Consider the following 24,733-nt stretch of genomic DNA (forward strand, 5'->3'; position numbering starts at 1 on the left):
CACTGTGCCCCTTCCTTTCCTAAATCCTTTGGTATGGTGTTGCGCATACCTCTTTTCTCCAAGAAGTACTGATTAACCATCTGTTCCATCATATTACAGACCTGTGATGTCAAGGTAATAGCCAGGTCTACAGTAGAAGAAAAATAGTCTGCTGAAAAAAAAAAAGAATAATGATGGGAGAAAATTCGAGGTAAGAATACAAACGTACACAGTCCTTGCATTAATTGTATCTACGAACATATAGGAATATGTATGAAATATTCAGACACAAATTCAAAGGTTCACAATTAAACCAGGAATAACGAGTGTTGTATAACTAATTGCTATTGAAGAAAACCCCTGAATGTGAGATGTTCTCGTAGTATGTTGTGAGGAAATAAAAAAGCTAAGAAATACAGTTGAATAGATAAATTGCATGACGTCCATAGAAATGAAGTGGATACACTGAGTTGAAAGAATGCTAGCCACATATGCACACACCATTCTTCAATATCCGACGGTACCTGAACGCAGCAGCACCACGCTGCACTTCCCTGTTCCGGGTTGCTGCTCCTCCCAGCTCAAAGATGGCAGCCATGGGACAGAGATGATAGACGACACCAATTTAGGAGCTTTGTCATGAAACCACACTGGTTAGAACAGCTGTTACATGCGCGCTTTTAACATGACAGCGATATAATTCTTCCCCGCCAATGTGTCGTCAAACGAAGTCAATTAAAGGATAGAGAGATATGATGTTTTGCTGTGGGCTCAGCTAGCTAGCAGCGGTCAGAAACATACATGAACTGCTCTCTTCTGCCACACGAGAAGACAGCAGCTGCTCTGCAGACGGTCTACTGACATCTTGCAAGGTGAGCATTTGTATGATCATTTTGATATGATGATTTTATTGTATATTATTGTACGTTCATTTAGTATACATATTGGCAGGACTTGTATATCTAACGTTAACCTTAGCTCCTTGTTGTAGTCTGGTAAACACTGTGTATTTAAACTAAAGTACAAATCTGTCAGTATAAATGCATTTATTAGTGTTTAAGTATGTTCATTGCATATATTGTTAAATTGTCATACATTCTACTAGCAGAAGTGTATCCGTGTGCCCACAAGCAGGGTAGCATTTAGATAAGAGGCTAGTGTCAGACTCAGACTCTCCACATTATGAATAATAGGACTGCTTATTGGGACGTAATGTTCATGTACGCCAACACATTTCTTTTTAAGGACTGATTCCTGGCCAACTACAGTATTTCATGCTACCCTGCATATTTATTGGTGTACTGGAGATTTGCTTTACTGTACATCCTGGTGCTTTGGAGCAAAACAAGTCATGGTAATATAAATCCAAATGCTAATATTTCCTCTTCTCTTTCCCACCAGCTCAATTTCATCATGGCCATCACTCAGTTCCGACTTTTCAAGATCTGCACATGTCTAGCCACCTTACTTTCTTTCTTTAAACGGTTGATATGCAGGTGAGCACAACTGAACACTTAAAAGCGTAATGGCATGTACCCCTGGTACATACTATTGTCTTTTATGAAGAGCTTGTTAATGCACTACTTTGCTCAGTGGCAAACATAAATACATAAAAAAAATCTAACCTAATACCTGTATATCCTGAGAAATTGACAGGATATACTGATAAATGTTGCACACATCTGAGCCACAACTAGATAGCTGTTTATTTAAATGATTTTTTTTATATGTAGTACTTGTTCGTTATACTCGCTACCGCCCACCATTGGTATATTTTGGTTGAACACAAACCAGATCATTGCTTGGAGGGTCACATGCATGCTGATTTAGCACTGGAATGTAGTTATTCAGGAAGGGTCTCAATTCATGTTGTAAGGCGAGAGCATCTGTAAGGTTGGAAGGAAATTAAATGGGCAGTTTGAATCCCTGTCAGTGGATCGATCTCTCTACAGAGATCTCTCTTAAGAGATCTGACCGTAGTGTTTGATAACAATGTTCTGTCAGTTGTTGCTGTTTCCAACATTTAATTAGTTCCTTTTGACCTTTTTTATTGTGTTATTAACTGCAGGACTGGAAGGGGCCGCAAGCTCAGTGGTGATCAAATAACTCTTCCGACAACTGTGGATTTTTCATCATCGGTACCAAAACAGGTCAGTATTGTGTCAATCAACAGCACCTGCCCTGAGAAGTTCAGAGCCTAGTGTTCAATATTTAGAAAGGTAAACTACAGATTATCATTGGACACAAATTCTAAACATCTGTATTTGCTTATGAACTACACAAACTCCTGCTCTTGAATTCCACCTATACATTTGACTTCAAATAGAGTTTTATTATCTATTCTGCGCAGCCAGAGATTGAAGAATGGAGCTCTTGGGATGAAGAGGCTCCTACAAGCATTAAGATTGAAGGTGGCAACGGAAACGTTTCCCCTCAACCCAACGAGATGGACGAAGAGCCCGACTACTTCAAAGACATGACCCCCACCATCAGGAAAACACAGAAGGTATGTCCACAGATGGTGCAGCTGATCCAGTATTACCCAGCAGGTGCAAAACTAATGATATAGTGAATATCCTGAACACATTATATTCCAAGTTGGTGACATTCGTTACATGTCTGTCTGGCATCGTGTTGCAGCTTAAAATAGATTAGATATTTAAATAAAGGAATACTCATTTGGACATTTTGGGAAATGTGTTTGTTTGCTGTCTTTTTTAAATAATATCAGTTTTATCTCTGCACATTCAATATTACTCCTTGATGTGTTATCACAAAGACTGGAAGTAGGGGTAAGCTTTCTAGCAATGCAGGGTTTCTCCCAGGAAATGATTTAGTCAAGGTGGTAAGCCACCCAGTGCGTGACACGTCATCTTGTGATCAATTTAGTTGGTAGATGACAGCACAAACAATGGCCATTCAAATTGTGGCATTTACTGTTCGAAATAGTGCATATGCTCTTTCTTCCTAAAGGTTGTTTTATTTCATAATAGTGTTATTAGTTGTTATGTTGTTAGTGGAGTTGTACACGTTGTATCTTATTAGCTACCAAGCTTGTGTCCACTATATTCTAGATTCAGACAGGTTTTCTGTAGAATTAAGAAAGTGTTCAAAGCTGGGAAGTTAACCACGAGGACTAGAACCTCTGAGATACTGTGTGCAGCCACTGCTCCCAGCGGTTGTCAAGAAAAGCTGCAGTGCATAAATTTGTTAAACTGCAGTGTCGAGTTTGCTATTTCTAGACATGTTACAGTAAATACTCACATACAATGATGTGTAAATAAGAGATTTTTTTTGAGTTGTTGGAAGACTTCTTTGATAAACTTTGGCTAACTATGTTCTCCTACTTTTAATATTTGTGCAAAACTAGACAAAACACGCCTCTGATCTATCTTTGTAGTGGACACACAAAGATGAAACCCATGTACCTCTCGATAAGATGACAAATAGCGAATAAAAAAAAAATCAATAAGTAAATGGTAAACCAACATGATCCTGCAGTGATAGATTATATAATAATATGGGCGTGTGTGACCATAATGGACTTAACTTGCATTTTCTGTTTATCGAACCTTTACTGGAAAATCAGGTTAGACCAATGAATACGTCTGTCAACAAATCTCAAGTGTAATAGGAATATAAGCGGACTGATTTCAATGCTCTTGTCCTCAAACTTCGCTTGATTTTCCTGGAAATAGTGTTCTTGAGATGCTTATAATGTCTGTTCATTATATAAATATAATGTAAATGCATGAGTGCATGACATAGTGCAGCTTCGTAGTTAAACATATACTGTACAATACATTGTAATTTGCTTGAATGCAGTCAACTTTTTATATAAAAACTGCTAAATGTGTAGTGGGATTTTGATGTGTCACAAAGTGCTGTCCCTCTGGTTTCCATGTTGCAGATAGTGCTGAAGAAAAGGGAGCCTTTGAACTACCTGGTGCCTGATGGCTCAGCAGGTTTCTCCAGCAGACTGGCAGCCTCTGGGGATATGATGTCCTTCAGTCCACCCTCAGTAAGTTACAGTTTTACACCATCAGAAGTGGTTTTATAACGTTTTTGATATTAATTTCATGACATACAGTGCCTTCAGAAAGTATTCAGACCCCTTCACTTTTTTCACATTTTGTTATGTTGCAGCCTTATGCTAAAATCGATAAACATTTTTTTTTCCCTCATCAATCTACACTCAATACACCATCATGACAAAGTGGAAACAGAATTTTAGAAATTTTTGCAAATTTATTAAAAAGGAAAAACTGAAATATCACATTTACTTAAGTGTTCAGACCCTTCACTATGACGCTTGAAATTTAGCTCAGGTGCCTCCCATTTTCCTCGATCATCTTTGAGATGTTTCTCCACCTTGACTGGAGTCCACCAGTGGTAAATTCAATTAATTGGACATGATTTGGAAAGGCACAGACCTGTCTCTATAAGGTCTCACAGCTGACAACGCATATCAGAGCAAAAACCAAGCCATGAGGTCGAAGGAACCGCCTACAGAGCTCAGAGACAGGATTGTGTCGAGGCACAGATCTAGGGAAGGCTACAAAAAAAATCTGCTGCATTGAAGGTCCCCAAGAGCACAGTGGCCTCCATAATTCTTAAATGGATGAAGTTTGGAACAACCAGGACTCTCACTAGAGCTGGCCGCCCGGCCAAACTGAGCATCGGGGGGAGAAGGGCCTTGGTAAGAGAGGTGACCAAGAACCCGATGGTCACTCTGGCTGAGCTCCAGAGATCCTGTGTGGAGATGGGAGAAACTTCCAATCGGACAACCATCACTGCAACACTTCACCCATCTGGGCTTTATGGCACAGTGGCCAGACGGACATGAAAGCTCGCTTGGAGTTTGCAAAAAAGCACCTAAAGGACACTCAGACTGTGAGAAACAAGATTCTCTGGTCTGATGAAACCAAGATTGAACTGTTTGGCCTCAATTCTAAGCGTCATGTCTGGAGGAAGCCAGGAACTGCTCATCACCTGCCCAATACCATCCCAACGGTGAAGCATGGTGGTGGCAGCATCATGCTGTGGGGGTGTTTTTCAGCGGCAGGGACTGGGTGACTGGTCAGGGTTGAGGGAAAGCTGAACGGAGTAAAGTACAGAGATATTCTTAATGAAAACCTGTTCCAGAGCGTTTCTGGACCTCAGACTGGGCCGAAGGTTCACCTTCCAACAGGACAATGACCCTAAGCACACACCCAAGACAACGCAGGAGTGGCTTAGGGACAACTCTGTGAATGTCCTTGAGTGGCTCAGCCAGAGCCCTGACTTCAACCCAATCGAACATCTCTAGAGAGACGTGAAAATGGCTGTCCACCGACGGTCCCCATCCAATCTGACAAAGCTTGAGAGGATCTGCAGAGAATAATGGCAGAAACTCCCCAAATCCAGGTGTGCAAAGCTTGTCGCGTCATACCCAAGAAGACTCAATGCTGTAATCACTGCCAAAGGTGCTTCAACTAAGTACTGAGTAAAGGGTCTGAACACTTAAATAAATGTGATATTTCAGTTTTTCCTTTTTAATGAATTTGCAAAAATTTCTAAAATTCTGTTTCCACTTTGTCATTGTGATGTATTGCGTGTAGATTGATGAGGAAAAAAAGTAATTTTATCGATTTTAGCATAAGGCTGCAACATATCAAAATGTGAAAAAAGTGAAGGGGTCTGAATACTTTCTGAAGGCACTGTAGATGAGTCCCAACCAGTCAACTCTCTGTCAGCATTGGCCTATCAAGGTTCAGAGCTGATTACTACTGAAACAGCAGATGGCATATTAATCCATTTTCAACCCATGAAATGTTGATTTTTATAAATTTGGTAAGAAATGTCAAATATTAACACCAACATTGGTACGATTCATCACACTACAGTCCTATCATTTAGTCTACTGCTCAAAAAACACGTTTGTGTGCAGTACCTCTTTAATATTTGGGGAGGTTGCTTATATATAAAAGGAAAAAATGATTGTGTAACTTGTTAGGCTTGTAAAGAACTGTGTTAAAGCTGCAGGAGGCAAGAACCCATATTATCACTCAAAATGACAAAGTGAGCCTTCAGCAAAGAGCATCATATCACTTTTTATTCATCCTATTGGTCATTAATGGATATTTGTCAGGCCATAGTAAATGACAAATCAGACCTTTTTTTTTAAATTCAATATACACATTTAATGGACCAGAGATGTAAAAAATTCAGAATTTTCCTTCAATTTTATGAGAAACTAGTTTGTGACAGATGTAACAGTTTCCCTGTTATGCTTGCACATTAGATTGTGTAGTCATCGCAGCCATCGCAGTTACTAGGTAATTATCTAACACTGAAGTGGAAACTAGTAACGATGCAACAATATGAATTGTACAGTATACAATTCAACTCTGATAAAGCTAGACAAGACAAAATCAAAACTAATTGTCTAGTTAAGAGTGACTTAATTTTGGCCTAATTTAGAGAGTAGAGCTCTTGAAACAGAAATGCTGAAATTAGATATAACTGTAAACTTTCCTTTTGTAAAGGGCGAACTGGGAGAAATGGACAACTGGCAGGAGGACGCAAATGCCTGGGAGGACGAGGGTAATGCTGCCTGGGAGGCAGAGGTTGTGCTCAGGTAATAGTTCAAGAATGCTTCTGTGCCTATACACAGTACATAGACGTCTAGTAGTACCTGTTAGTCAGGATTTTTTTCAGTTGATCAAGTTAATTATTCAACCTCATTAATTTACCAGACAGTTACACAAACAAGTGCACGAGATTGTGTTTTGTATGTAAGAAATTGGGGGAAATTAAATCTATTAAGCTTTAGGATTCCTTGTAACTGTAGAGGACCCTCACATAATGCAAACATCTACAAACAAACATACAGTATTAGAAGTACCAGTGTACCATAATTGTAACACACAGGACTTGGTCTGCTCTTGTTATTGTGGATTTTTGTTGAAAGGAAGATATAAAGAACACTTAAAATAGGTTTCCTGGCCACCTTACTAATGTTGAAAATGATACTGTAAGTTCACTTTAATTTTTCTATTGGAGGGATGTAGGTTCACACAATGGCCAGCAGGTGACAGTGTAAGCCATTATTACAACACATGAGAGCAAGGAACAAGATCTTGTTTTCCCCCACTCCCAGCTGACCTCGCTTCTGTTGATGTGTGCTGTAATGACATCACTTGCAATCGTATGTTTGTCTTTCCTTTTATTTAACAGACAACAGAAGATGGCTGAGAGAGAAAAGCGGACCATGGAGCAGCAAAGGAAGAAGCTGGAGAAAGATGCTCAGAGGATGATGAAGAAGGATCAGAAGATTGCCGTCAAGCTCTCGTAACATTTTTAGAAATGCTCAATTTTGAGCCAAAGGGATGGGAGGGGGCAAAGACACTGAATCAATCGTCACTCTGTCTTTAAAATCATCAAACCGACCAGGATTACCACCCAACACTACTTATCTGTTAGCAAACTGTCATCTCCACCCTGTTTCCTACAAGCAGCCATTTTAGTCTGTTTTCCAGCTGCAGCAGTGTAAAATGCATCATTCTCGAGGGAAGATAACGCACCTCTCGGTGTACTCTCTGTTCATGTGGCAAGGTCATTCTGGTCTTCAAGGGAAAGCTGTATTTATACGATCCAGTTCATCTTAGGTTAAAGGTTGGATGCAGCATTAGAGGGTACCATTTAGATTCAGATTGGTAGTGTAGAAAAATGTTTAGTTTTTTCCCAGGAACATTTGTAAATAAACAGGTACCTGTACTACCTTTTGAAACTCAAATAGGGAGTACAGTTCCCTTTCTTTGTCTTATTTATAACCTCAAAGGACAAAGGAGTGTAATTGATTTTAAGCATCACTGTATACCAGTGACATCCCTTCGTTTGCTTGATTATTGTGCTTTTATATTTATGTCTTTCATTGTCTGAAAACATATTTTTTTTCTAATGAATGTTGCTTGATATTTCACATCATCTCCCTGTGCTGTGCAGCCCTTCGTACACTGGAAATCTGTATTACAATGAAGGCTGAAGATTGAGTAAGGATCGACCATAGACTAGAATCTAGCCCAACTATAAATGTTAGCTGTGGGTTCCTATGGTAATCTCATGGCTACTGATCTGCTATTCATTTTCCTCCTTTGTCAGCTTTTGATATTGAAAGGAAAAAACAGAGATTGCTGCATTGATTTTTTTTTTTTTCAGGGGGTGGGAATGTTACTTTGCTCTTAAATAGTTGATGCACTCACTGCACAGACGCTGTCTTTCTAAAACATGGATCACCATCACAGTGTAATGTCAGACCGGTTACCTTGGCCGATAAGAAGATGAATAAAAATAAAGTTAATGGTTTTGACCGAGCATCCTGTTATGCATCATAATAATTAAATTACCAGTCAGTGTTGGAAAAAGTTGGTACAAGTGCCAATAGACAAGCTGTTGTCATGGAAACACTGGAAGGTGAAGAAAGGCCCTTTTTATGAATTGAAATGTGCAGACATGATACAAAATGTCTCTGGTCTATGATGACTGATAAAATGACTTAAGTAGAGGTGAGGGAGGCAAATTTCTATACTGAATGTTACAATTGGAAAAGCTTTGCAAGCTAATTGATGGGTTGATGTTATCTAGCAATGATTTGTTGACACGCAGAGGCGCTGATTCTGTTAAGACGTAATATGATAAAAATGGCCGATTAATGCATGATCAGGTTTAGGAGTCTGATTGAAAGAAGTTGTGTTTATTTGAAGGGAATTCAGCAAACTATCTGTGTGGATTTGTGTTTTCTTTGGAAATGCGCTTTTTTTCATTGAGAAAAGCTGCATGTTGTTCTCTTTTGTCATTTTTTGCACATTTTAGTTTTCCAAAAATGAATCGCAGAGAACCCCTTCTCACCCATTTTTTTCTCATTCATGTGTAAGACTTCATGTTATAATAGTTGTCATGATTGAGCACAAATGAGGAACACATGCTCACTCAATCCAGAAGGTTTGGCAGATTGTATACCTGCTGTTATCAGTCCTACACAGGTTTTTAATAAAATGATTTGATTCACCACTTTGGTCGAGGCTGCAATATCTCACAAAACTATTTGGATGACGTGTCATAAAATTTGTTACACATAAAAGGTTATACCCGTGAAACATCAGCTTGTTAGCATGCTGATGTTAGCATTTAGCTCACTGCTGTACAGCCTCACAGAGCTGCAAGCATAGACTAGTCGTGTTAATAGCACTATAATACCGTTCTAATGTCTGACACTGAAGTGGCCTTTAACCTGGATTGACAGACCGTTGTCGTCACTCATTTTATCCCCATCACAATGATGTCACTCCCATCTGTCAGGGGACACAGCCTGCCTGCCAAAACCTCTCGGAGACTGACCCACTTTCTAAAAGGGAAAATGCACGTCATGGGTCTTCAGAAAGGGAACAAGCTAAATGGGTGAATAATTGTCCTGAAAGAATCATATATACTGATTATACAAGACTGTGTGTGTTCTCAACTGTTTTAATTTACAACCATTGCTCCCCACTCATTTTAATCCAGCATCCATAGACCCTAATGTGAGGATTACAGCATCTGATGACTCACTAGTCTTATGCCTTATGAACTGAGAGGTCATGCTTATGCAGTTTAAAGATACATCACCATATGGCAGAGACGTCAAGTGTTAGTTCATTTATATTTAATCAGCTATTTCTTTCAGATGATGTTATGTAATGACTGAGAGCATTGGTAGTTTTTGGCGGGCAAACATTTGCTCTGGCAGTGACCCAGTTTTCACCAGTATAAGGGCACGGATGACATTTTACAGCTTCTTAGAGATCCGAGTTAAGTGGATCTAATGCACTTCACATTGTCAGCTCCACCACTCAAGGGACATCTGAAAATACAAGCCGGGAAAGCTTTTACGTAAGCCGAGCTGTCATGAGAACACTGCTTGGTTGCACTTGGCTTCAGACTCGATATTTTCCCTCTTTATTAATTTATATGAACATCTTGTGCAAATGAAGAAACTTGGGCTCTCCAAGTCTTTGCTAGCACTTACGTCTTACATAAGACAAACTTTTAACAATTTGTCCCCGTTTAGTCATTTTTCCTCCTCCGTTACATACTTGTCGCACCAAAAAAAGCCTCACAACACATGGCTAGAATTTTATCATGCTTTAATAATAAAGATACAAGGACATTTGATGTAAACCACTGGTATTGCACATAGCTCAGGCACATAACAAGTGTCAATTGCTTTGAAGCATCAACTTATTTCTATGAACAATACACAGGCTGTACCGAATAAAGCTCTACTCCCAGGGAGGAAAAAAAATATATATACTTTTTCACAAAACAATAACAGTGAACTCACATTAAAGCTTTGGCTGAAGGTCTCTTCTTGAACAATAACTCAAAACAGTTGAATTTTCAAACCCATCAAACAGAAACTTAACATTCAATCTTTCACCTCCTAAAACTCTCATCCTAACATAAAGATTTTTTTTTTTTTTTTAAACACAAGGACAACTAGGGACACCACAGGACGATGATAACACAACCATCTACCCAGATGATCAGTTTATACATGTAAATGATAAATTAATACATAAATAACCCACTTTATAAATAATCCCTCTCATGTCACCATTTAGTTTCAACCTCATGGTAACTGTACAGTGCAAAGTAACAGTGTTGGAACCAAAATAACTGCATTGATATCGAGTGTTCAACAAATACGCAACAAATCTCACAAATACTTTTTGAAAAGATGCTTAAGTGCTTTTAGTTCAAGGTTAGGCGTGTGCATGCAGGTGGAAGCCTTTACGCATCCGGCCTGTGAGTGACGTGACGAAGAGAGTGCAATCCCATGATGCAACAGCCCCTGATGAGTGCAGCAATGTTGTACACCGGAGCGCTTCCGTCCACACCGTGTCGTGAGTATAGCCAGGCCACCGTGGGCAGCACAGGGGCTGCCACTGCGACCAGATCCACCAGGAAGCTGTTGCTCCAGTAGCGCTTGCCGACCACATCCAGTCCCGTTGACCGACGAGGTTCGTCCTCGCCGACACTAAAATCCAGCTCCTCCATGAACCGTCGGCTCTCTGCGGGTTCCGAGCAGCACATGCCGGAATTGGTGGAGGTGTCGGGGCTCTCGGGGGCAGCGGGGCTGGGCATGCTGGGTGGGGCAGGTGTTGGGTCAGGGAGATTGGTAGTGGTAGAAGTGGAGGTGGGCAGGTTTGGGAGACCCAGAAGACTGCTGGAGGCTGACAGTGCTGTTTCCCCCGCCGTTGCCCCCTGGAACTTGAGCAGCTGGAGGAGCAGAGTCTGCAGGTCTGGAGACATGGGCAGTATGTCGGTCTGGATTCCTTTATCTTCTGTGTTCTGCTGGGAGGAGATGGTGATGGTGGTGGAAACTGTGTTTGGTAGAGCTGGTGGGGGTGCAGTAGATTCATCAATCAACCGTTCCTCATCTGTCAGCGCAGACACCCCAGGCCCAGGCTCTGTCAGCTTGCCACTACAGTCCTGACTAAAATCCATCACAGTGGACATGAAGACCTGCTCCAAAATGTCCGCTCTGTTGGCCATCTCATCGTTTACCAGCAGCCCGCTGTCCGCCATCGCCTCAGCCCCTTGGGTTCCCAGCTCCATCCCACCCTCTTCCTCCCCCACCATCTTCTTCTCACCGTTATTGGGGCTGTCACACATGAAGTCCAGGGTGTTTTCGTCTTGGAGGTTGGTGCCGCTCTGGGCAAGCTCCATGCTTTGCAGCAGGGACTCCAACTTCCTGTTTTGGATGTTGATGTCGATGAAATACTTCTGTATTCCCTTATCCTTCTCCATTAGGCTGCTCTTCATCGTTTCCACCACCTGACGCAGCTGCTTGATTTCTTTGCGAGCCTCTTTGAGGGACAGCTGAGCCTCCACCCGGTGACACTCCTCTTCAATCCAGTCTTCCCTCATTCTGCCGAGCTGGGCCTTAAGCTCCTCAACCTCTGTCTCTCTAATAAAGAGGGAAGAAAATGTCCAGAGTTACCTAAAGGGACAGTGTGTAGGATTTGGTGGCATATAACGGTGTGGTTGCAGATTGCAACCAACTGAATACCCACTATCCACTCTATCCTCCCTTCCCGCCGCTAGATGGGAAGGGACATCCAACGGATGTCAAACGGCGGCTGGCGGTCCCACAATTTGTACTCTGTGGCTCACCATTACCGCAGTTTCACAAGCGTGTCAGAGAACTACGGTGGCCTTTAGGTAACGTAAAAATGGGAAAGGCTCTCCCTAGAGCCAGAGTTTGATTTGTCCGTGCTGGGCTACTGTAGAAACATGCCGGTGCAACACAGCGGACTGTGGGAAGAGGATCTGCTCCCTATGTTGTAGAAGCGTACTTCATTTTCCCCCCTGATATGACCACTATCATCTTTCTTTGAAACCATAAAACGTTACAGATACAATCAGGAGCATCTGTGCTGCTAAATCTGAACTAACCTGTCATGGACGGTGTTCTCAGACTCCATCAGTTTGGTCTTCAGGTGTCTGATGGCCACTTCCTTCTGCTGTAGGGGGGTGAGATACTGCTCTGGGTTCGGGGGTCTGATGCCATGATTGTCTCCGCAGGAGTGGTAGCGGCCCAGGCTCGCTCTTCTGTAGGTTAGAGAGAGACAATTATGTTGGTTAAAGGCCAAGTTTATCCATTTAGAACCATCGTTTCCAGACATTTAGAAGCAACAGCAGAAAACAAACCAATTTGACGCTTAAGAGTAAAATCGCTCCCTGCAGACGGTAATTTGTCTGGCTGAGAGAGTGCTGTCAGGGCAGATGCTCTCTGAAGCCTGGAATTACTGTCTGACACAGGATTACTGGCATGTAGACTAAAGGCAAAAAACCCTAAAATGCCGGTTTATCTAAATGCAAGCACAGTCGGCAAGGAAAGAAATCACCTTACTGGAAAAAAAACGTTAATCTAGAAGCTAATTGCATTAGCATTCAAATGCCCTTTCCATGTTCTATGATCAGTGTTTTATCATGCTCAAAGAGAACTGATAAAAGGGTTTGTGTTTTTTTCGGTAGAGGATGAGTGGGTGGATTTGGACAATATGCAAAGCAGCATGTAAGCCCCCCCTCACTAGCACAATATCCTAGCAACCTGGGATACTTCAGGCTTAGATGCGAGCGCTCTGCATCCCTGCCAGAAATAGAAACAGCCCAGGAGAAGGTAGCATAGCAGAGGAAAAGATGTCACATGACTCTTAGGAAAGCTGACAGCAAGGTGTCCTAAAGTGGCAAGAGTGGAGGGTTATAATGCATTTATGGAAGCTGTAAACATGAGATAAAGAGGGCAGATTCTGCCACTGCATAAAAGCTCAAAAGGCTGTGGGTTGAATGTTTGTCATTTATACTACTGAGAGAGGATTTTTAGGTGAAACCGTATGCAGGGCTGAGCTGCCAACAAACCTAAGAAGTAAACCTTCAAAGTAATACAGAGCCTGCGGCACCATGTCAGAAATCCGTGGTGGTCTCAAACACTTCAGGCTATTCAGTTCACATACCAATTCTGAAATATTTATGACCCTGTTCTCTCCTCCAAACCAAGGTGCATTCACTCTAATCCTGTTACGAATTGGATGCTGTCTGTAGGGTCACTGTCTGGGTACTGTATTCAGACATTTGCTATATTAAATCCTCATTAATCCCAACCACAGCCAAATCATGACCAATATAATCCCAGACGACTGCAAGAGAGGAAATGATAAAACAGTCTGAGCTTAATCCAGCCACCCACTCATTCACTCATCGTTATGCTGCGCATGAGCCTGAGCCACAGTCCAAATCTCTCAAAAATCTTGTTTTCCCCCTCAAGCAGGGAAGGTTGGATTTGAAATGAAGCCAAAAGGAGAAATGTGGAAAGGTTAGACATGACCAGGGGGCGTCACAATTTTTAATCCCTCAACTTTAAAGCCACAATCTTTGTTCGGTGATTATTAATAATGCATGATATGAACGCCATGTTTGGTACCTGGAGGTGGGGCTGGAGTTGCAGCTGCTGCTGTTGGTTGAGGATTCAACTCTTGGAGGAGTCCTGTAGGGAGCGTAGAGCTCTGCATCGCGGTTGGCTGTAGGGCTCCCAGCCGGTTTGAACACTGGGACCGGTCTGATGTGGGAGCCGCGACTTCATAAAAGAAAGCATTAAAAAAAAAAATCATTGACTTGTTAATTCCAAAGTAAAATAACTGCCTTAGTCTCGTAGTGACCCCAGCAAACCATACTGAGGATACAAATATATGAACCTTATACCTGCGTGAAGGAGCTCTCTTTCCAGCTGAAATGGAGGCGAGGCTCTCCCTGGTCTTTAGGCTGCTTGAGCTGCTGGAGGAGCTGAAGTCAGCCTCGCTACCTGCAGGGAGAAGCATCAGTGTTTTAGTACTTAAAGCAGACTTAAAGTGAGACACTATCATTTTTGAAAGGTGATATACCAGTTATACAATCTTCCTCTTTAAGGGGAGACACCCCAGGTGAATAGGGGAACATTTTAACCAATGGATATGAATATGAAACTTCCCCAGTTGATTACTTAAATTAAAGCAATTGTTTTCTTGTATTTAAAGATTTTCTGAAATTTTCTGTCTAAATATGCAAAAGAGGCATTAGGGCTAGGCAATATGATGATATGTATCATCAAAACGATTTGGCTAGGCCTATATTCATCTATTTTGTTCTCTATATAAAATTCCACTCAAAACTGCTATGTTCATTCACTCAAGTTCTTAAAAAATGAAAAAATACTTTTCATTTGTCAAGTATTTGATTAACACATGAGTATACAATAATAGGTTTTACCATGTGGTTATTTCATATAGACTATTTATTTACTGAATTACCAGAAAACATGATATACAGTATAGCATTATCAAGATATTAAATGACCTATATCGGGAGAGAAGATTTTGGCCATATTGCCCAGCACCATGAGGCATTATCTAATGATAACTTCTGGTGAATTTAGGAGAACTCTACAGACACAAATAGAGAAAGTCCAGTAAAATAACCACCTAAATGGGTTTTTTGGAAGCAAAATAGCACAAAAACTCAAAAGTGATGACTGCATGAAAAACAATGTTTTTGCCTGGGCTGTCTCACCTTAAATGAAAAGTTGAATTCATAAGAAATTAAACACCCTTGCTCAATTCAACACACTCAAGGTTTTAGCTGCTGCTGATGGCTAATGAACAAACATTAGCTAATGAGGGCAAATTTATATTGAGTCAGTTTGCTGTCAGTTTACTTGTGCTACTTTAACAGCATATTTAGACATTATAGTGTTTGTTGTCCCATTCCACTCACTCTCAGTTACTGTTCAGAAAAATCTATAGTCTCACATTAAGCCTCAAAATTCAGCTTAACATAAACACAAATACACTCTTTTTCTGTTATCGCAAATGGGTCCAATTTTCCTGTTTTCCTGTCTGTTAATACCAGCCTTTAATAAACACCATCTAACGTCTGTTAGGAGAATGAAACAGGAGTATCATGTTACAGTTTCTGTAAGCAGGACTTCCATCATGTCTCCCTGATGGAGGGACCAACTAGATAACACAGCCTGAAACATACAACAGCTTTGAGATGGGCTACTCCCCATAATCCATACCCTTTGTTAGACTAACGTGAGTTAGAAGAGGACATACAGACTGCAAATGCCATTAACGCTGGAGAATTAGCCAATAACATCCACTCATTGCGTGTAACACAATCTCTTCAAATGTCATATGACAGACACAGCCAAGAACATCTCCATCTTAATTGTTTAAGCAGATAAAACTGGTCACTAAATATTCTTTTTGAAATGATCAAAGATGAAATTCAAAGCCGTACCTGAGTAGCATCTTTTACCATCAAACAAAACCATATTACTGTGTACAGTGATGACTGTGACAAACAAAATAATTCAAAACTTCAAGTGATCCTCCACCACTTTGTGAGTCGACTGATGGTCTGTGCACATTCAACTAGTGTACTAACCTCCTGCTAATCAGCCTAATTGGCTAAGCTCCCAAACCTTTTCCTCAACCAATCAGCTTTCTTCCTCATTTTGACTCATGATCAAGCAGTTCTCTCTCTCTCTCTCTCTCTCTCTCCTCCTTCAGATTAAAAGTGGGGAGATTTTGGGATAAAGTCTGGAGTGCACTGTTTCTAAAATATGATGTTAAGAGAGCATAGATGCACAGATGACAATTCACTCCAGTTATTATTCTCCTTTTAGGCAAGCAGCTGCTTCCCAGCCAGTGTTTGTTCAAGTTAACATACCAGGGAAATCTGCTGCTGACATGTGACAAATACACAGTTATTGTACTTTGGTCTTTGGGGAACCACTGGCATGCAGAAGTACAGTATATATACATGCTGTGTGCTGTGTATAATTCTGTGCATGTAAAAGATAACACACAAATCAGATTATTTTAAAGGATCAGATCATAATTTCAAATGTCGTTGATCCACATTTAGCTTTTCTGAAAAACATTTCCATGTTTTTATCTTTATCTGTCTTCCTCTTTACCTCTGGCTTTCATGGCCGACCTCAGCTCCCTCTTGTGCCTCGGGGCGCTCCGTGGTTCGCCGCTCCACTCGGCCATCACCCTCACCCTCTTCACTTTGGCCTTGCGCTCGGGGAGTATCGGTGAGCCGTGGGCACTCTGCTCTGAGCCTGACGGGGTTTTGGAGGGGGACACAGACTGACTAGTGGGGCAGCCGGTGTCATCTATTGTAGACAGGCACACAGACAGTAATAGCCAAGAACAGGCAGCACGGGGCAGGCAGCGAACACACAGGCAGGCAGTCAGTCAGAGCTCAAGGTTCAGACTGGGTGTTATCTGACAGATAGCGTGACAGCTTTCTCAGAGTTCAGAAAGTTGTTGTCAAGTGCACGTTGTGTGGTGTTTTACACTCTGTACACATAACACACACAGGCATTTTATGGAGTGTAGTCCTTGTCTTTCATTTGCTCTGTTTGTTAAGGAGGCCAATTTAGGTGAACATAAAAGAAACATATGACATTTTCTGTTTGAGATTGTATAATCCAGAATGCAGGAAAGTAACTAAGTACATTTACGCAAGTACTGATGTTCAATTTTGAGGTAATTAACAATACTTATAATCACATTGCTGAGGGAACTATTGTACTTTTTTACTCTATACTACATTGATACTGATTACTTTGCAGATTAACATTTTACATAGTGCAAACACTGCAAAAATCTTAATTTTACTGAGTAATTTGTGTCCATAAAGTGAAAAAATCTGCCACCGCAACAAGAGCTGTATGAATTTTTTAGAACAAGGTGACATTTCTTTTGAATCTAAAGCATTGTTCACTTATTCTGCATTCTTTCAAGATTCTCACACTTGTTTCTAAGGAGGAAACAAGTTTATTTCTGTCAGTTGAAACAATCTAGTTTGACTGTCAGATTTTTTCACTTATTTTAGGGAATAAACACAATATGATCATCATATAAAACAGTTCAAATCAGCTCCACCATTAAAATGGAGCTCACATATTAATGCATAGATGATAAACACTCTAAAAAGTGCCCTTCGGCAGAATAAGCACTTGAACTTTTGATACTTTAATCACATTTTTGCTGATAACACTGCAAGTAGGATTTTAATGCATGACTTTTACTTATACTTGAGTATTTTCACACTGTGGTATCGATACTTTTACTTAAGTAAAGGATCTGAATACCTGCCACCACTGCTTTCATACAGTAAGGATTTAACGTTTACCCGACCAACCAATACAATCTGACACCTGACAGCCTGTAAATTCAGACAATAACTCATGTGTCCTCAGACTGGAGCTGAACTTCTTACCAGAGCAATAGCTGTTGGTGCTGATGGTCCTTTTGGAGTGGTCTGAGCTGACGTCACACTCCTTCCCCTCCTCCTCTGAAAAAGGTGAGTCAGACAGAGGCGAACCTTTGTCCTTTGGCCGGAAGGGATGGAGGACCAAACGTGGGATGCGGCTGCGGGGACTTCCTTTCTCAGGTGTCTTCTTTTCCTGTTCGAAGCAACATCTGTCAGAGCCGCAGGCAGGGACGCAGCCACCCACCTTAACTCAGCATTTCTTCTTTTTCAAGATGGCAGTATTTTCAAATTCATAAAAGATTTTTGGATGTTTGCCTTTTGATGATAACTGTAAGGTCACATTTTAATCCATCTTTTTCTTTACTGCATTGCTTAAAAACTTACTTTTGGAAAAGACTCATTCAACATGCAGAAATCCATCACCAGTAACCAGAAGCAATGATAAGTCTCACCTCATATTCTTGGAACGGTCCCATTGTGCTTCACGCAGCGTTTTCCTCTGTTAAATGAAGAAGAGGAGAAAAATCAGGTAAGTCATTTTTTCTGTGGTCTGTGTATGAGGCAGCGTTTCGACGTGGCGCTCAAACCCTTTACAAACAAGGGCCCTCTGTCTGAACTCTGTTACGCCACTAAATCCCACCCACCACACACACACACACACACACACACACACACACACACACACACACACACACACACACACACATATCCTGTCTGGTACAGATGGCACAAGAAGCCCAGAGCCACCAACACACACTGAATTTTGACCTTATGAAACAAATTCTACAGGTCAACTCTAAAAATAAACAGTCCTTTTAAATAAAAAATTGTAAAGTCTTTTAACAGTCAAATTAAGGCAAGTGGATTTAACAGCAAAATCGAATAAATAGGTGTAAATATATGAGATAACAAGACCAGAGTCTATAGCAATGCTAGTGGCTTAAGCACAGCGGTGCTTTGAGTTAAATGCCTGCTAGTCTGCTTGCTTACATGCTTGCAGTGATAATACTACTATGCTGACATTTAGCAAGTATTGGGAAGTGGCAGCAAGCACAGATCCAAATCTTGAACAGTAGTAGCGCACGGTAGTGGCAAGGACAGAAGAAACAAAGCACCGGCACTCACAGATAAAGGGTCTTTTTTTGTTTATTGTGGGCAAAAAAAAAAATGTGTTTCAGTTAGAAGCCATCAGCAGCGTCAGCTGACCCTCTATCCGTGAGTCCCCTGCTTTGTTACTTCTTTCTAGCAGGTATATGTTTAACATTTTTAGCTTAGCGTGTAAGCATGATATCATTGCTCATCAGCAAACAGCTGATGCTGGTAAGATTGTCATTAGCTTAGCATGTATTTGGTCATAAACCAAAGTATTGGATAAAAAGAAAGTAAGTCTGACCCAAAGATGGCCCGAGATCCAACAGTTGTTGAGATATTTCAATAAATAACAAAAATGTCAACCTTGTGGTGGCACTACAGGAAAAGTCAGGGGATCTCCAAACTCATGAGGATACATTGTCTGGGGACCATGCATGTTGGTACAAAATTTCATATCAATCCATCCAAAAGTTGTTGAGCTATTTCATTCTGAATCACAAATGTCAACCTCATGGTGGCACTATAGAGAAAAAGTCAGGGGATCACCAAAGTCTTTAGGATCCGTCCTCTGGGGACCATGAAGGTCTGTACAAAATTGTATGGCAATGCACCTGACAGTTGTGAAATTTTTCAGACCAAACATTGACATAGAGCCATGCTAGTGTGGCAAAAGTCAGTATAAGCGAGAAGACAAATGCAAATTTATGAAACAAATAGATTAAAAACAACTCTATTAACTCATCTGTGGTTTCAAATGAGTAGAGAGTTCAGATGTCTACACAGATATAGCTTTTCTTCAAAGTCATCTTGGATTAAGATGATCCGATGAAGCACACCAATAGATGAAAGGTGCCCAACTTCAGTATATCACTCTGCTACGCAAAACTACGCTATCTCTCCTCATCAGCCTTCTGTGCCAAAGCTGTGGGGCTGCCTGCCAAGAGCCACAAAGTGCTTCTAGCATTGAGATATAATAGATGATGGACCGATATTACAGTATATCCTCTTTACAAAAAAAAAGGTCACAAGTTGAGACCAAAGTATAAATGAACTCTTGTCAAAACTTTTCCTTCTGCACATACACATTTAAACAAGGAAGAAACATATTTTATTGATGCTTTAAAGCTAAATAATGCAGAATTTCTCTAACGCTCGAATAAACTTTATACAATCACTTCACTTCTTCACGCCTGTTGATTTCCTCTCGGTGCCTAAGGGGGTCAGTTGCGTAAGGTATACACGTGTTTTTTCTCCTTTTTTTTGCATTGGGAATGATGTAATTGACCCCAAGGCTTGTGTGCTGCTGTCGCATCAGTGAACCTGAACCTGTCTTCCCTCGCTTCATCCAGATGGTACACTATTTCTTACATTTTGCTTTGATCATTTTGCTTCCTCAAACAATCCCCCATCAATAACAGAATGATATCACCACTTGACCCAATATAAGCCACGTTCCCTGTACAAGCAGCCCAGACTCATGCAAAATCCTCTTTCTTCAAACCACCGAGGCACAAAGAGGATTGCAAAAATAGAGCAGAGACTCGTGGGAATCAAACTCAAACCTCCTTTTATCTGACTCAAAAAATAGATTTGCGTTCTGGGTGGCCTACACCACCTTGCCTACAGTTTTTAATTTCAGGCATCCACAGCATCATCACACTGTAGCATTGCACAGCTGCCCTGGCGTACTGGCACAGCAGAATCAGATCATAGGCACCAAGCAGGGCAGAGCAACCAGAGCCGTGCCCTAGCAACAGTCTTAGCAACCGAGGGGAAAGCGCTGCACGAACGACTCCAGCTAGATGGGACCAATTATGTATAAATCTGCACAGAGTGTAGGCTTCTGCTGCTCATCCTGCAGACGCTGTCCTTCACTGAGAAAATATCTAGAGTGTGCCTAGGTGGTGTGGGGGTGTTCGCCATTCAGCTGTACAACATTTTTCTCAGACTGAATGAACACTGTGTCCTTGAGTCAGTGTGTGTGAGAGCTTAGGGAGCTTCTGTATATACTTATACAAGTACTACTGACTTTCATTTCAGCTGTTTGTAGCTTAGTATTATGGTATATTTTGGAATTTATATGGAATATTTACCTTTTCTTTACACAGATTTTCATAGATGACCACAGAAAAGAGACTAATGCTGAAGACAACAGGGTTATAAAGCCATGATGGTGGGTGTTAAAAGAAATCTTCCAATGAGCCTGGAATGATTATGTACAGTAGTAAAGTGATAGAAAACAAATAAGATCTGAGTTGAATGAATAGGGGGAGAAATAATTCAATAAATAGGGTGTGGTTGAGGGGTGTTTTTCCATCTTAAAAAGTGACTTATAAATTCATGCAATTAGCAGCCTTATTATGAAGGAAATGCAGGAGGGCGGTGGCATCAGAACATGAAAAATAACGAGTCAGAGAGACTGTAGCGTCCTCGAGCCAAATCATTTTAAAAGGAATCATATCATGTTATTTGTTCCAGTGCCTGGATAAAATAATATGCTGATAGTCACTCAATAGTGTCAGCTTGTAACCTGAAACCCTGTGAGGTATTTGGATACAGATGCCTGCCCATGCATGTTCTGCTGCCTGAAGTTAGTTACCATAATTAGATTTTTTTTTCATCTTAGCTGTGGTGACATTTTGCCTGTTTCCATTGTGTTAACACTTGTCCTGAACTAGCTCCTGTAAAGAAGGATTATTCATTCAGTTCTGCACCCGGATCCTCTGCTTGACTCCAGACAATGTTGATTGGCTACCCACTGGGAGACAGGCTAAGCATTATCTAAGTTGCAAACACAGGATTTGAAGCTCTCTTAAGCATGACGAACTGCTCCAAACTACCTGCATAGGCAATACACAATCACTCCTAACTACTCATCCAAACACAAGAGTGCCCTGATTTAGGAAATAGATGTAGGCCTACTGGGAAAGGAAGACTTGGATAAACGCTGTCAGTGGGATGCTGTGATCATGCGTACATGGACTGGTAAACAAGTCCTTAAGCCTCCACTGAAGCTATTTCCCTTATCCAGATGGTCTATTTTCAAAACAGCATGGCGTGGGCGTGAATGATAAATTCCCCTAATCCACCCCAGTCTATGTGCTTTCTAATGTTAATCATGCACATGGAATAATGGGATGCTGTTTTGATATTAACCCCATGATGCACTTCCTCCATTTGTTCTGTTGATTGTTAGTGATTTTTAAGGCTTTAGGTTGTGTAAGTTCATCATGACGACATTTGATGAACTCCTAAGCGACAGATTGTTGTACAGTTTTGAAAGGTGTAATCGTACTCTGGAAATGGAAAGATTTCATTCCTTTTTGAGCAGCACCTCATTTGCATCACTTGCTCTGAGCTCATCAACCCTTAAAGAGACTGCGTCATCATTGCATGATGTCATGACTGAGTAATCACTTTCACTTTCAGTAATCATTCCAGGGAGCATAAAGCATATTGATAAAATGGTTTCCTGATAGTCCAGAAATTGTTTATTAGGCTTGTACCAAAAACACAGCTGACTGCTATGACAAACTCTACAAAATCATTCTCTGTATTGTTGCACAAAATGGTTCCATATAGGACCTTTATGGTGCTAAAACCTTTTAAAAATACACAAAATTATCACAATAAACTAAGTGGAACATTTTTTTAGAATACCAACCATCAAATAGAGCCACTGCTCTAACCATTGAAAAGACCCTCCTATGTGTTTACATGTCTACATGCCTGCCTTTGTTTTCCACATCTCACCTCAGAGCCATTTCCATTGTTTATAAAGGCTTATGTGCAATTTTCGTGTCCTGGTAGCCCCTAACAATGTCAGCATCTTCTCCCACACTGCCTTCAAATAGCTTGTTTTATATTCTATCATGTTGTATGCAGCGATGGGGTTTTGTTTTGTTTCATCTGGCGCCCCCACACAGATGCTGGGAATGTTGTTGTTTTTTTTCTCAGGGAGATGACTCTAGAATAAAAGGCAAAGTACGATATAGGATGTAACCAATGGTGATTTTAACATCCAACTTCAGATCTCATGTGTCCACATTTCACCCAAAAACATGTATGTTGATGATGTGTGCGAACATTTGGATGATTCGACAAAAGACTGAACTTGTAAACAGCTCCTCCTCTCCTCAGCCCACCTGCTCCCTGAATAGTTGATTTGTTTTAACCTAACGGTAATAATGGATTGGTTTGAAATGATTTTTTCGTGAAAGGACAGTAAATGAAATGCTTGCCTGGATGTGATGATGGTGGTTTCTCTCAGAAGGATGCGCGTCAGTCGGTGAAGCACAAAGGGTCGTTCCGGTGCTGTTGGTGCTGCTGGTGGTGGTGGTGCTCCGGCGGTGCCAGCCTCCGCTCTGCTCTGCTCTGCTCTGCTCTGCTCCGCTCTGCTCTGCTGTTTGGATGTCGGGTGGATGAGAGAGCTGTGTGCAGACTGAGGAGGACACACACGATTGGACGAGAAGCAAGACCACTGACACAGTGCATGCACAATATGACTACCATCCCAAGTGTGTTACATAACGCGTGAGGCATTACTTAACCACTCACTGCCCTCCATCATACAGCTGTAGACAGGCTGACGTATGATAGGCTATATGTACTGACATGTTTACATGAGGATCTGGCATTATGATCAACATATTTATGACATGCCTGTCAACGTATGATGTAAATCTAAATGCCATTTTAACACATGACACAGATACATTATTCATAGATGCCTATTCTAATATGATATGAATTTATTTTATATTTTAGAATATTTATCCAAACATGCTCTTGCATGGATTTGTGGCATTTAATATTTCATCAAGGCTATGTTGTTGATGGGTCACATTATAAAGGATGCCAACTAGAAAATGCACAACATGACATAGAGGCCTAGCATATGTTCAACACACACAGGTCTGTGTGTACAGGTCTGTGTGTGGACTTCCTCTCAGTGTGAGGGAGAGTTTGCTCTCCATGGTGCTGAAACCAGGAGGTGGGCGCTGCCCCTGTCCACATTTACAGCCGTTTAGATTCGCAATCAGCGCCTGCGCTTTAAATGCTAATTAATCACGGTGACACTTACAGGTCCTGTAATGGAAAAACATCATGTTTGCCTTAAATCATTGTGTTTGCCTGGACAACTGCACCACTGAATCTAGTAGGGAAATTAGTGCCCTAATGACAGTCATTGTAGCCTATATTATGGTGCCATGTATCTCTATGAAATAACCTGTAGGCCACACATTAAAGTTGTGTCTTCGCTTGTTCAGGCGTCCATCACTTCAAGTGTGTCAGATTGGGTTGTGAAGAAGCTCTGGGCACTGGGTGGTACTGAATCAATTGTTAGCATGTGACTTATGGGCAGCAGTTTTTCTTCTTATCACTGAGGCCCTCTGCTGGCTGACAAGATAATGTCACACAAATGTCACACAGTGGGCTGCAGGTTAACATAACTAAATATGGATTGACATAAAGATCCCTATCACTATGAGCTGGATCACTGCAACTCTCAACTTATTATTTTTTTAGGCCTAAAGCAAGTGACACAGCCCTCCATGCCAGTCTAAAACCCATGTCTGTCATTATTTGTTATGTTGCAAATAAACTTTAAAATGTTTTTACAAATTCCATTCACCTTTCTTTGTTCAGTGATCTGCATTACTGTGCCTTGTTTCAATTGTTTGGATAAAAAGAGCAGACAAAATAATGTTAACACGTGGCAAAGGACTGTAATATGGCAAAGGACTGTAATATGGCAAAGGACTGTAATATGGCAAATGACTGCATGTGGTACAATATTATTTGACATGGCGAG

The 24,733-nt window shown here is 41.1% G+C and overlaps 2 protein-coding genes across 5 annotated transcripts; one reads left to right on the forward strand and one right to left on the reverse strand.

Annotated features, from left to right (window-relative positions):
* The first annotated feature begins 516 nt into the window (after positions 1-516).
* On the forward strand, positions 517-9,030 carry ebag9 (estrogen receptor binding site associated antigen 9). Its single transcript, XM_037784719.1, has 7 exons — positions 517-851; positions 1,381-1,475; positions 2,048-2,129; positions 2,330-2,485; positions 3,890-4,000; positions 6,507-6,598; positions 7,198-9,030. The coding sequence occupies exons 2-7, from the start codon at positions 1,393-1,395 to the stop codon at positions 7,313-7,315; spliced, it is 642 nt and encodes a 213-aa protein (XP_037640647.1). The 5' UTR covers positions 517-851; positions 1,381-1,392; the 3' UTR covers positions 7,316-9,030.
* A 1,095-nt stretch (positions 9,031-10,125) lies between these two features.
* sybu (syntabulin (syntaxin-interacting)) lies at positions 10,126-23,419 on the reverse strand. Of its 4 annotated transcripts, none has more exons than XM_037784717.1 (8): positions 23,160-23,419; positions 18,279-18,325; positions 17,833-18,035; positions 16,520-16,720; positions 14,263-14,362; positions 13,985-14,137; positions 12,457-12,612; positions 10,126-11,968 (listed from the first exon to the last, which is right to left on the reverse strand). In XM_037784717.1, exons 2-8 carry the CDS (start codon positions 18,281-18,283, stop codon positions 10,789-10,791), a joined length of 1,998 nt encoding a protein of 665 aa, XP_037640645.1. In that variant the 5' UTR covers positions 18,284-18,325; positions 23,160-23,419; the 3' UTR covers positions 10,126-10,788. The 4 variants fall into 4 exon arrangements, with proteins under 4 accessions (XP_037640645.1, XP_037640642.1, XP_037640643.1 ...); XM_037784714.1 differs by having other exon boundaries at positions 17,833-18,019; positions 23,160-23,318; XM_037784715.1 differs by having other exon boundaries at positions 16,520-16,666; positions 17,833-18,019; positions 23,160-23,317.
* Positions 23,420-24,733: the final 1,314 nt, after the last annotated feature.

Source organism: Sebastes umbrosus, chromosome 11, assembly GCF_015220745.1.
Source record: "Sebastes umbrosus isolate fSebUmb1 chromosome 11, fSebUmb1.pri, whole genome shotgun sequence".
Taxonomy (NCBI): Eukaryota; Metazoa; Chordata; class Actinopteri; order Perciformes; family Sebastidae; genus Sebastes; species Sebastes umbrosus.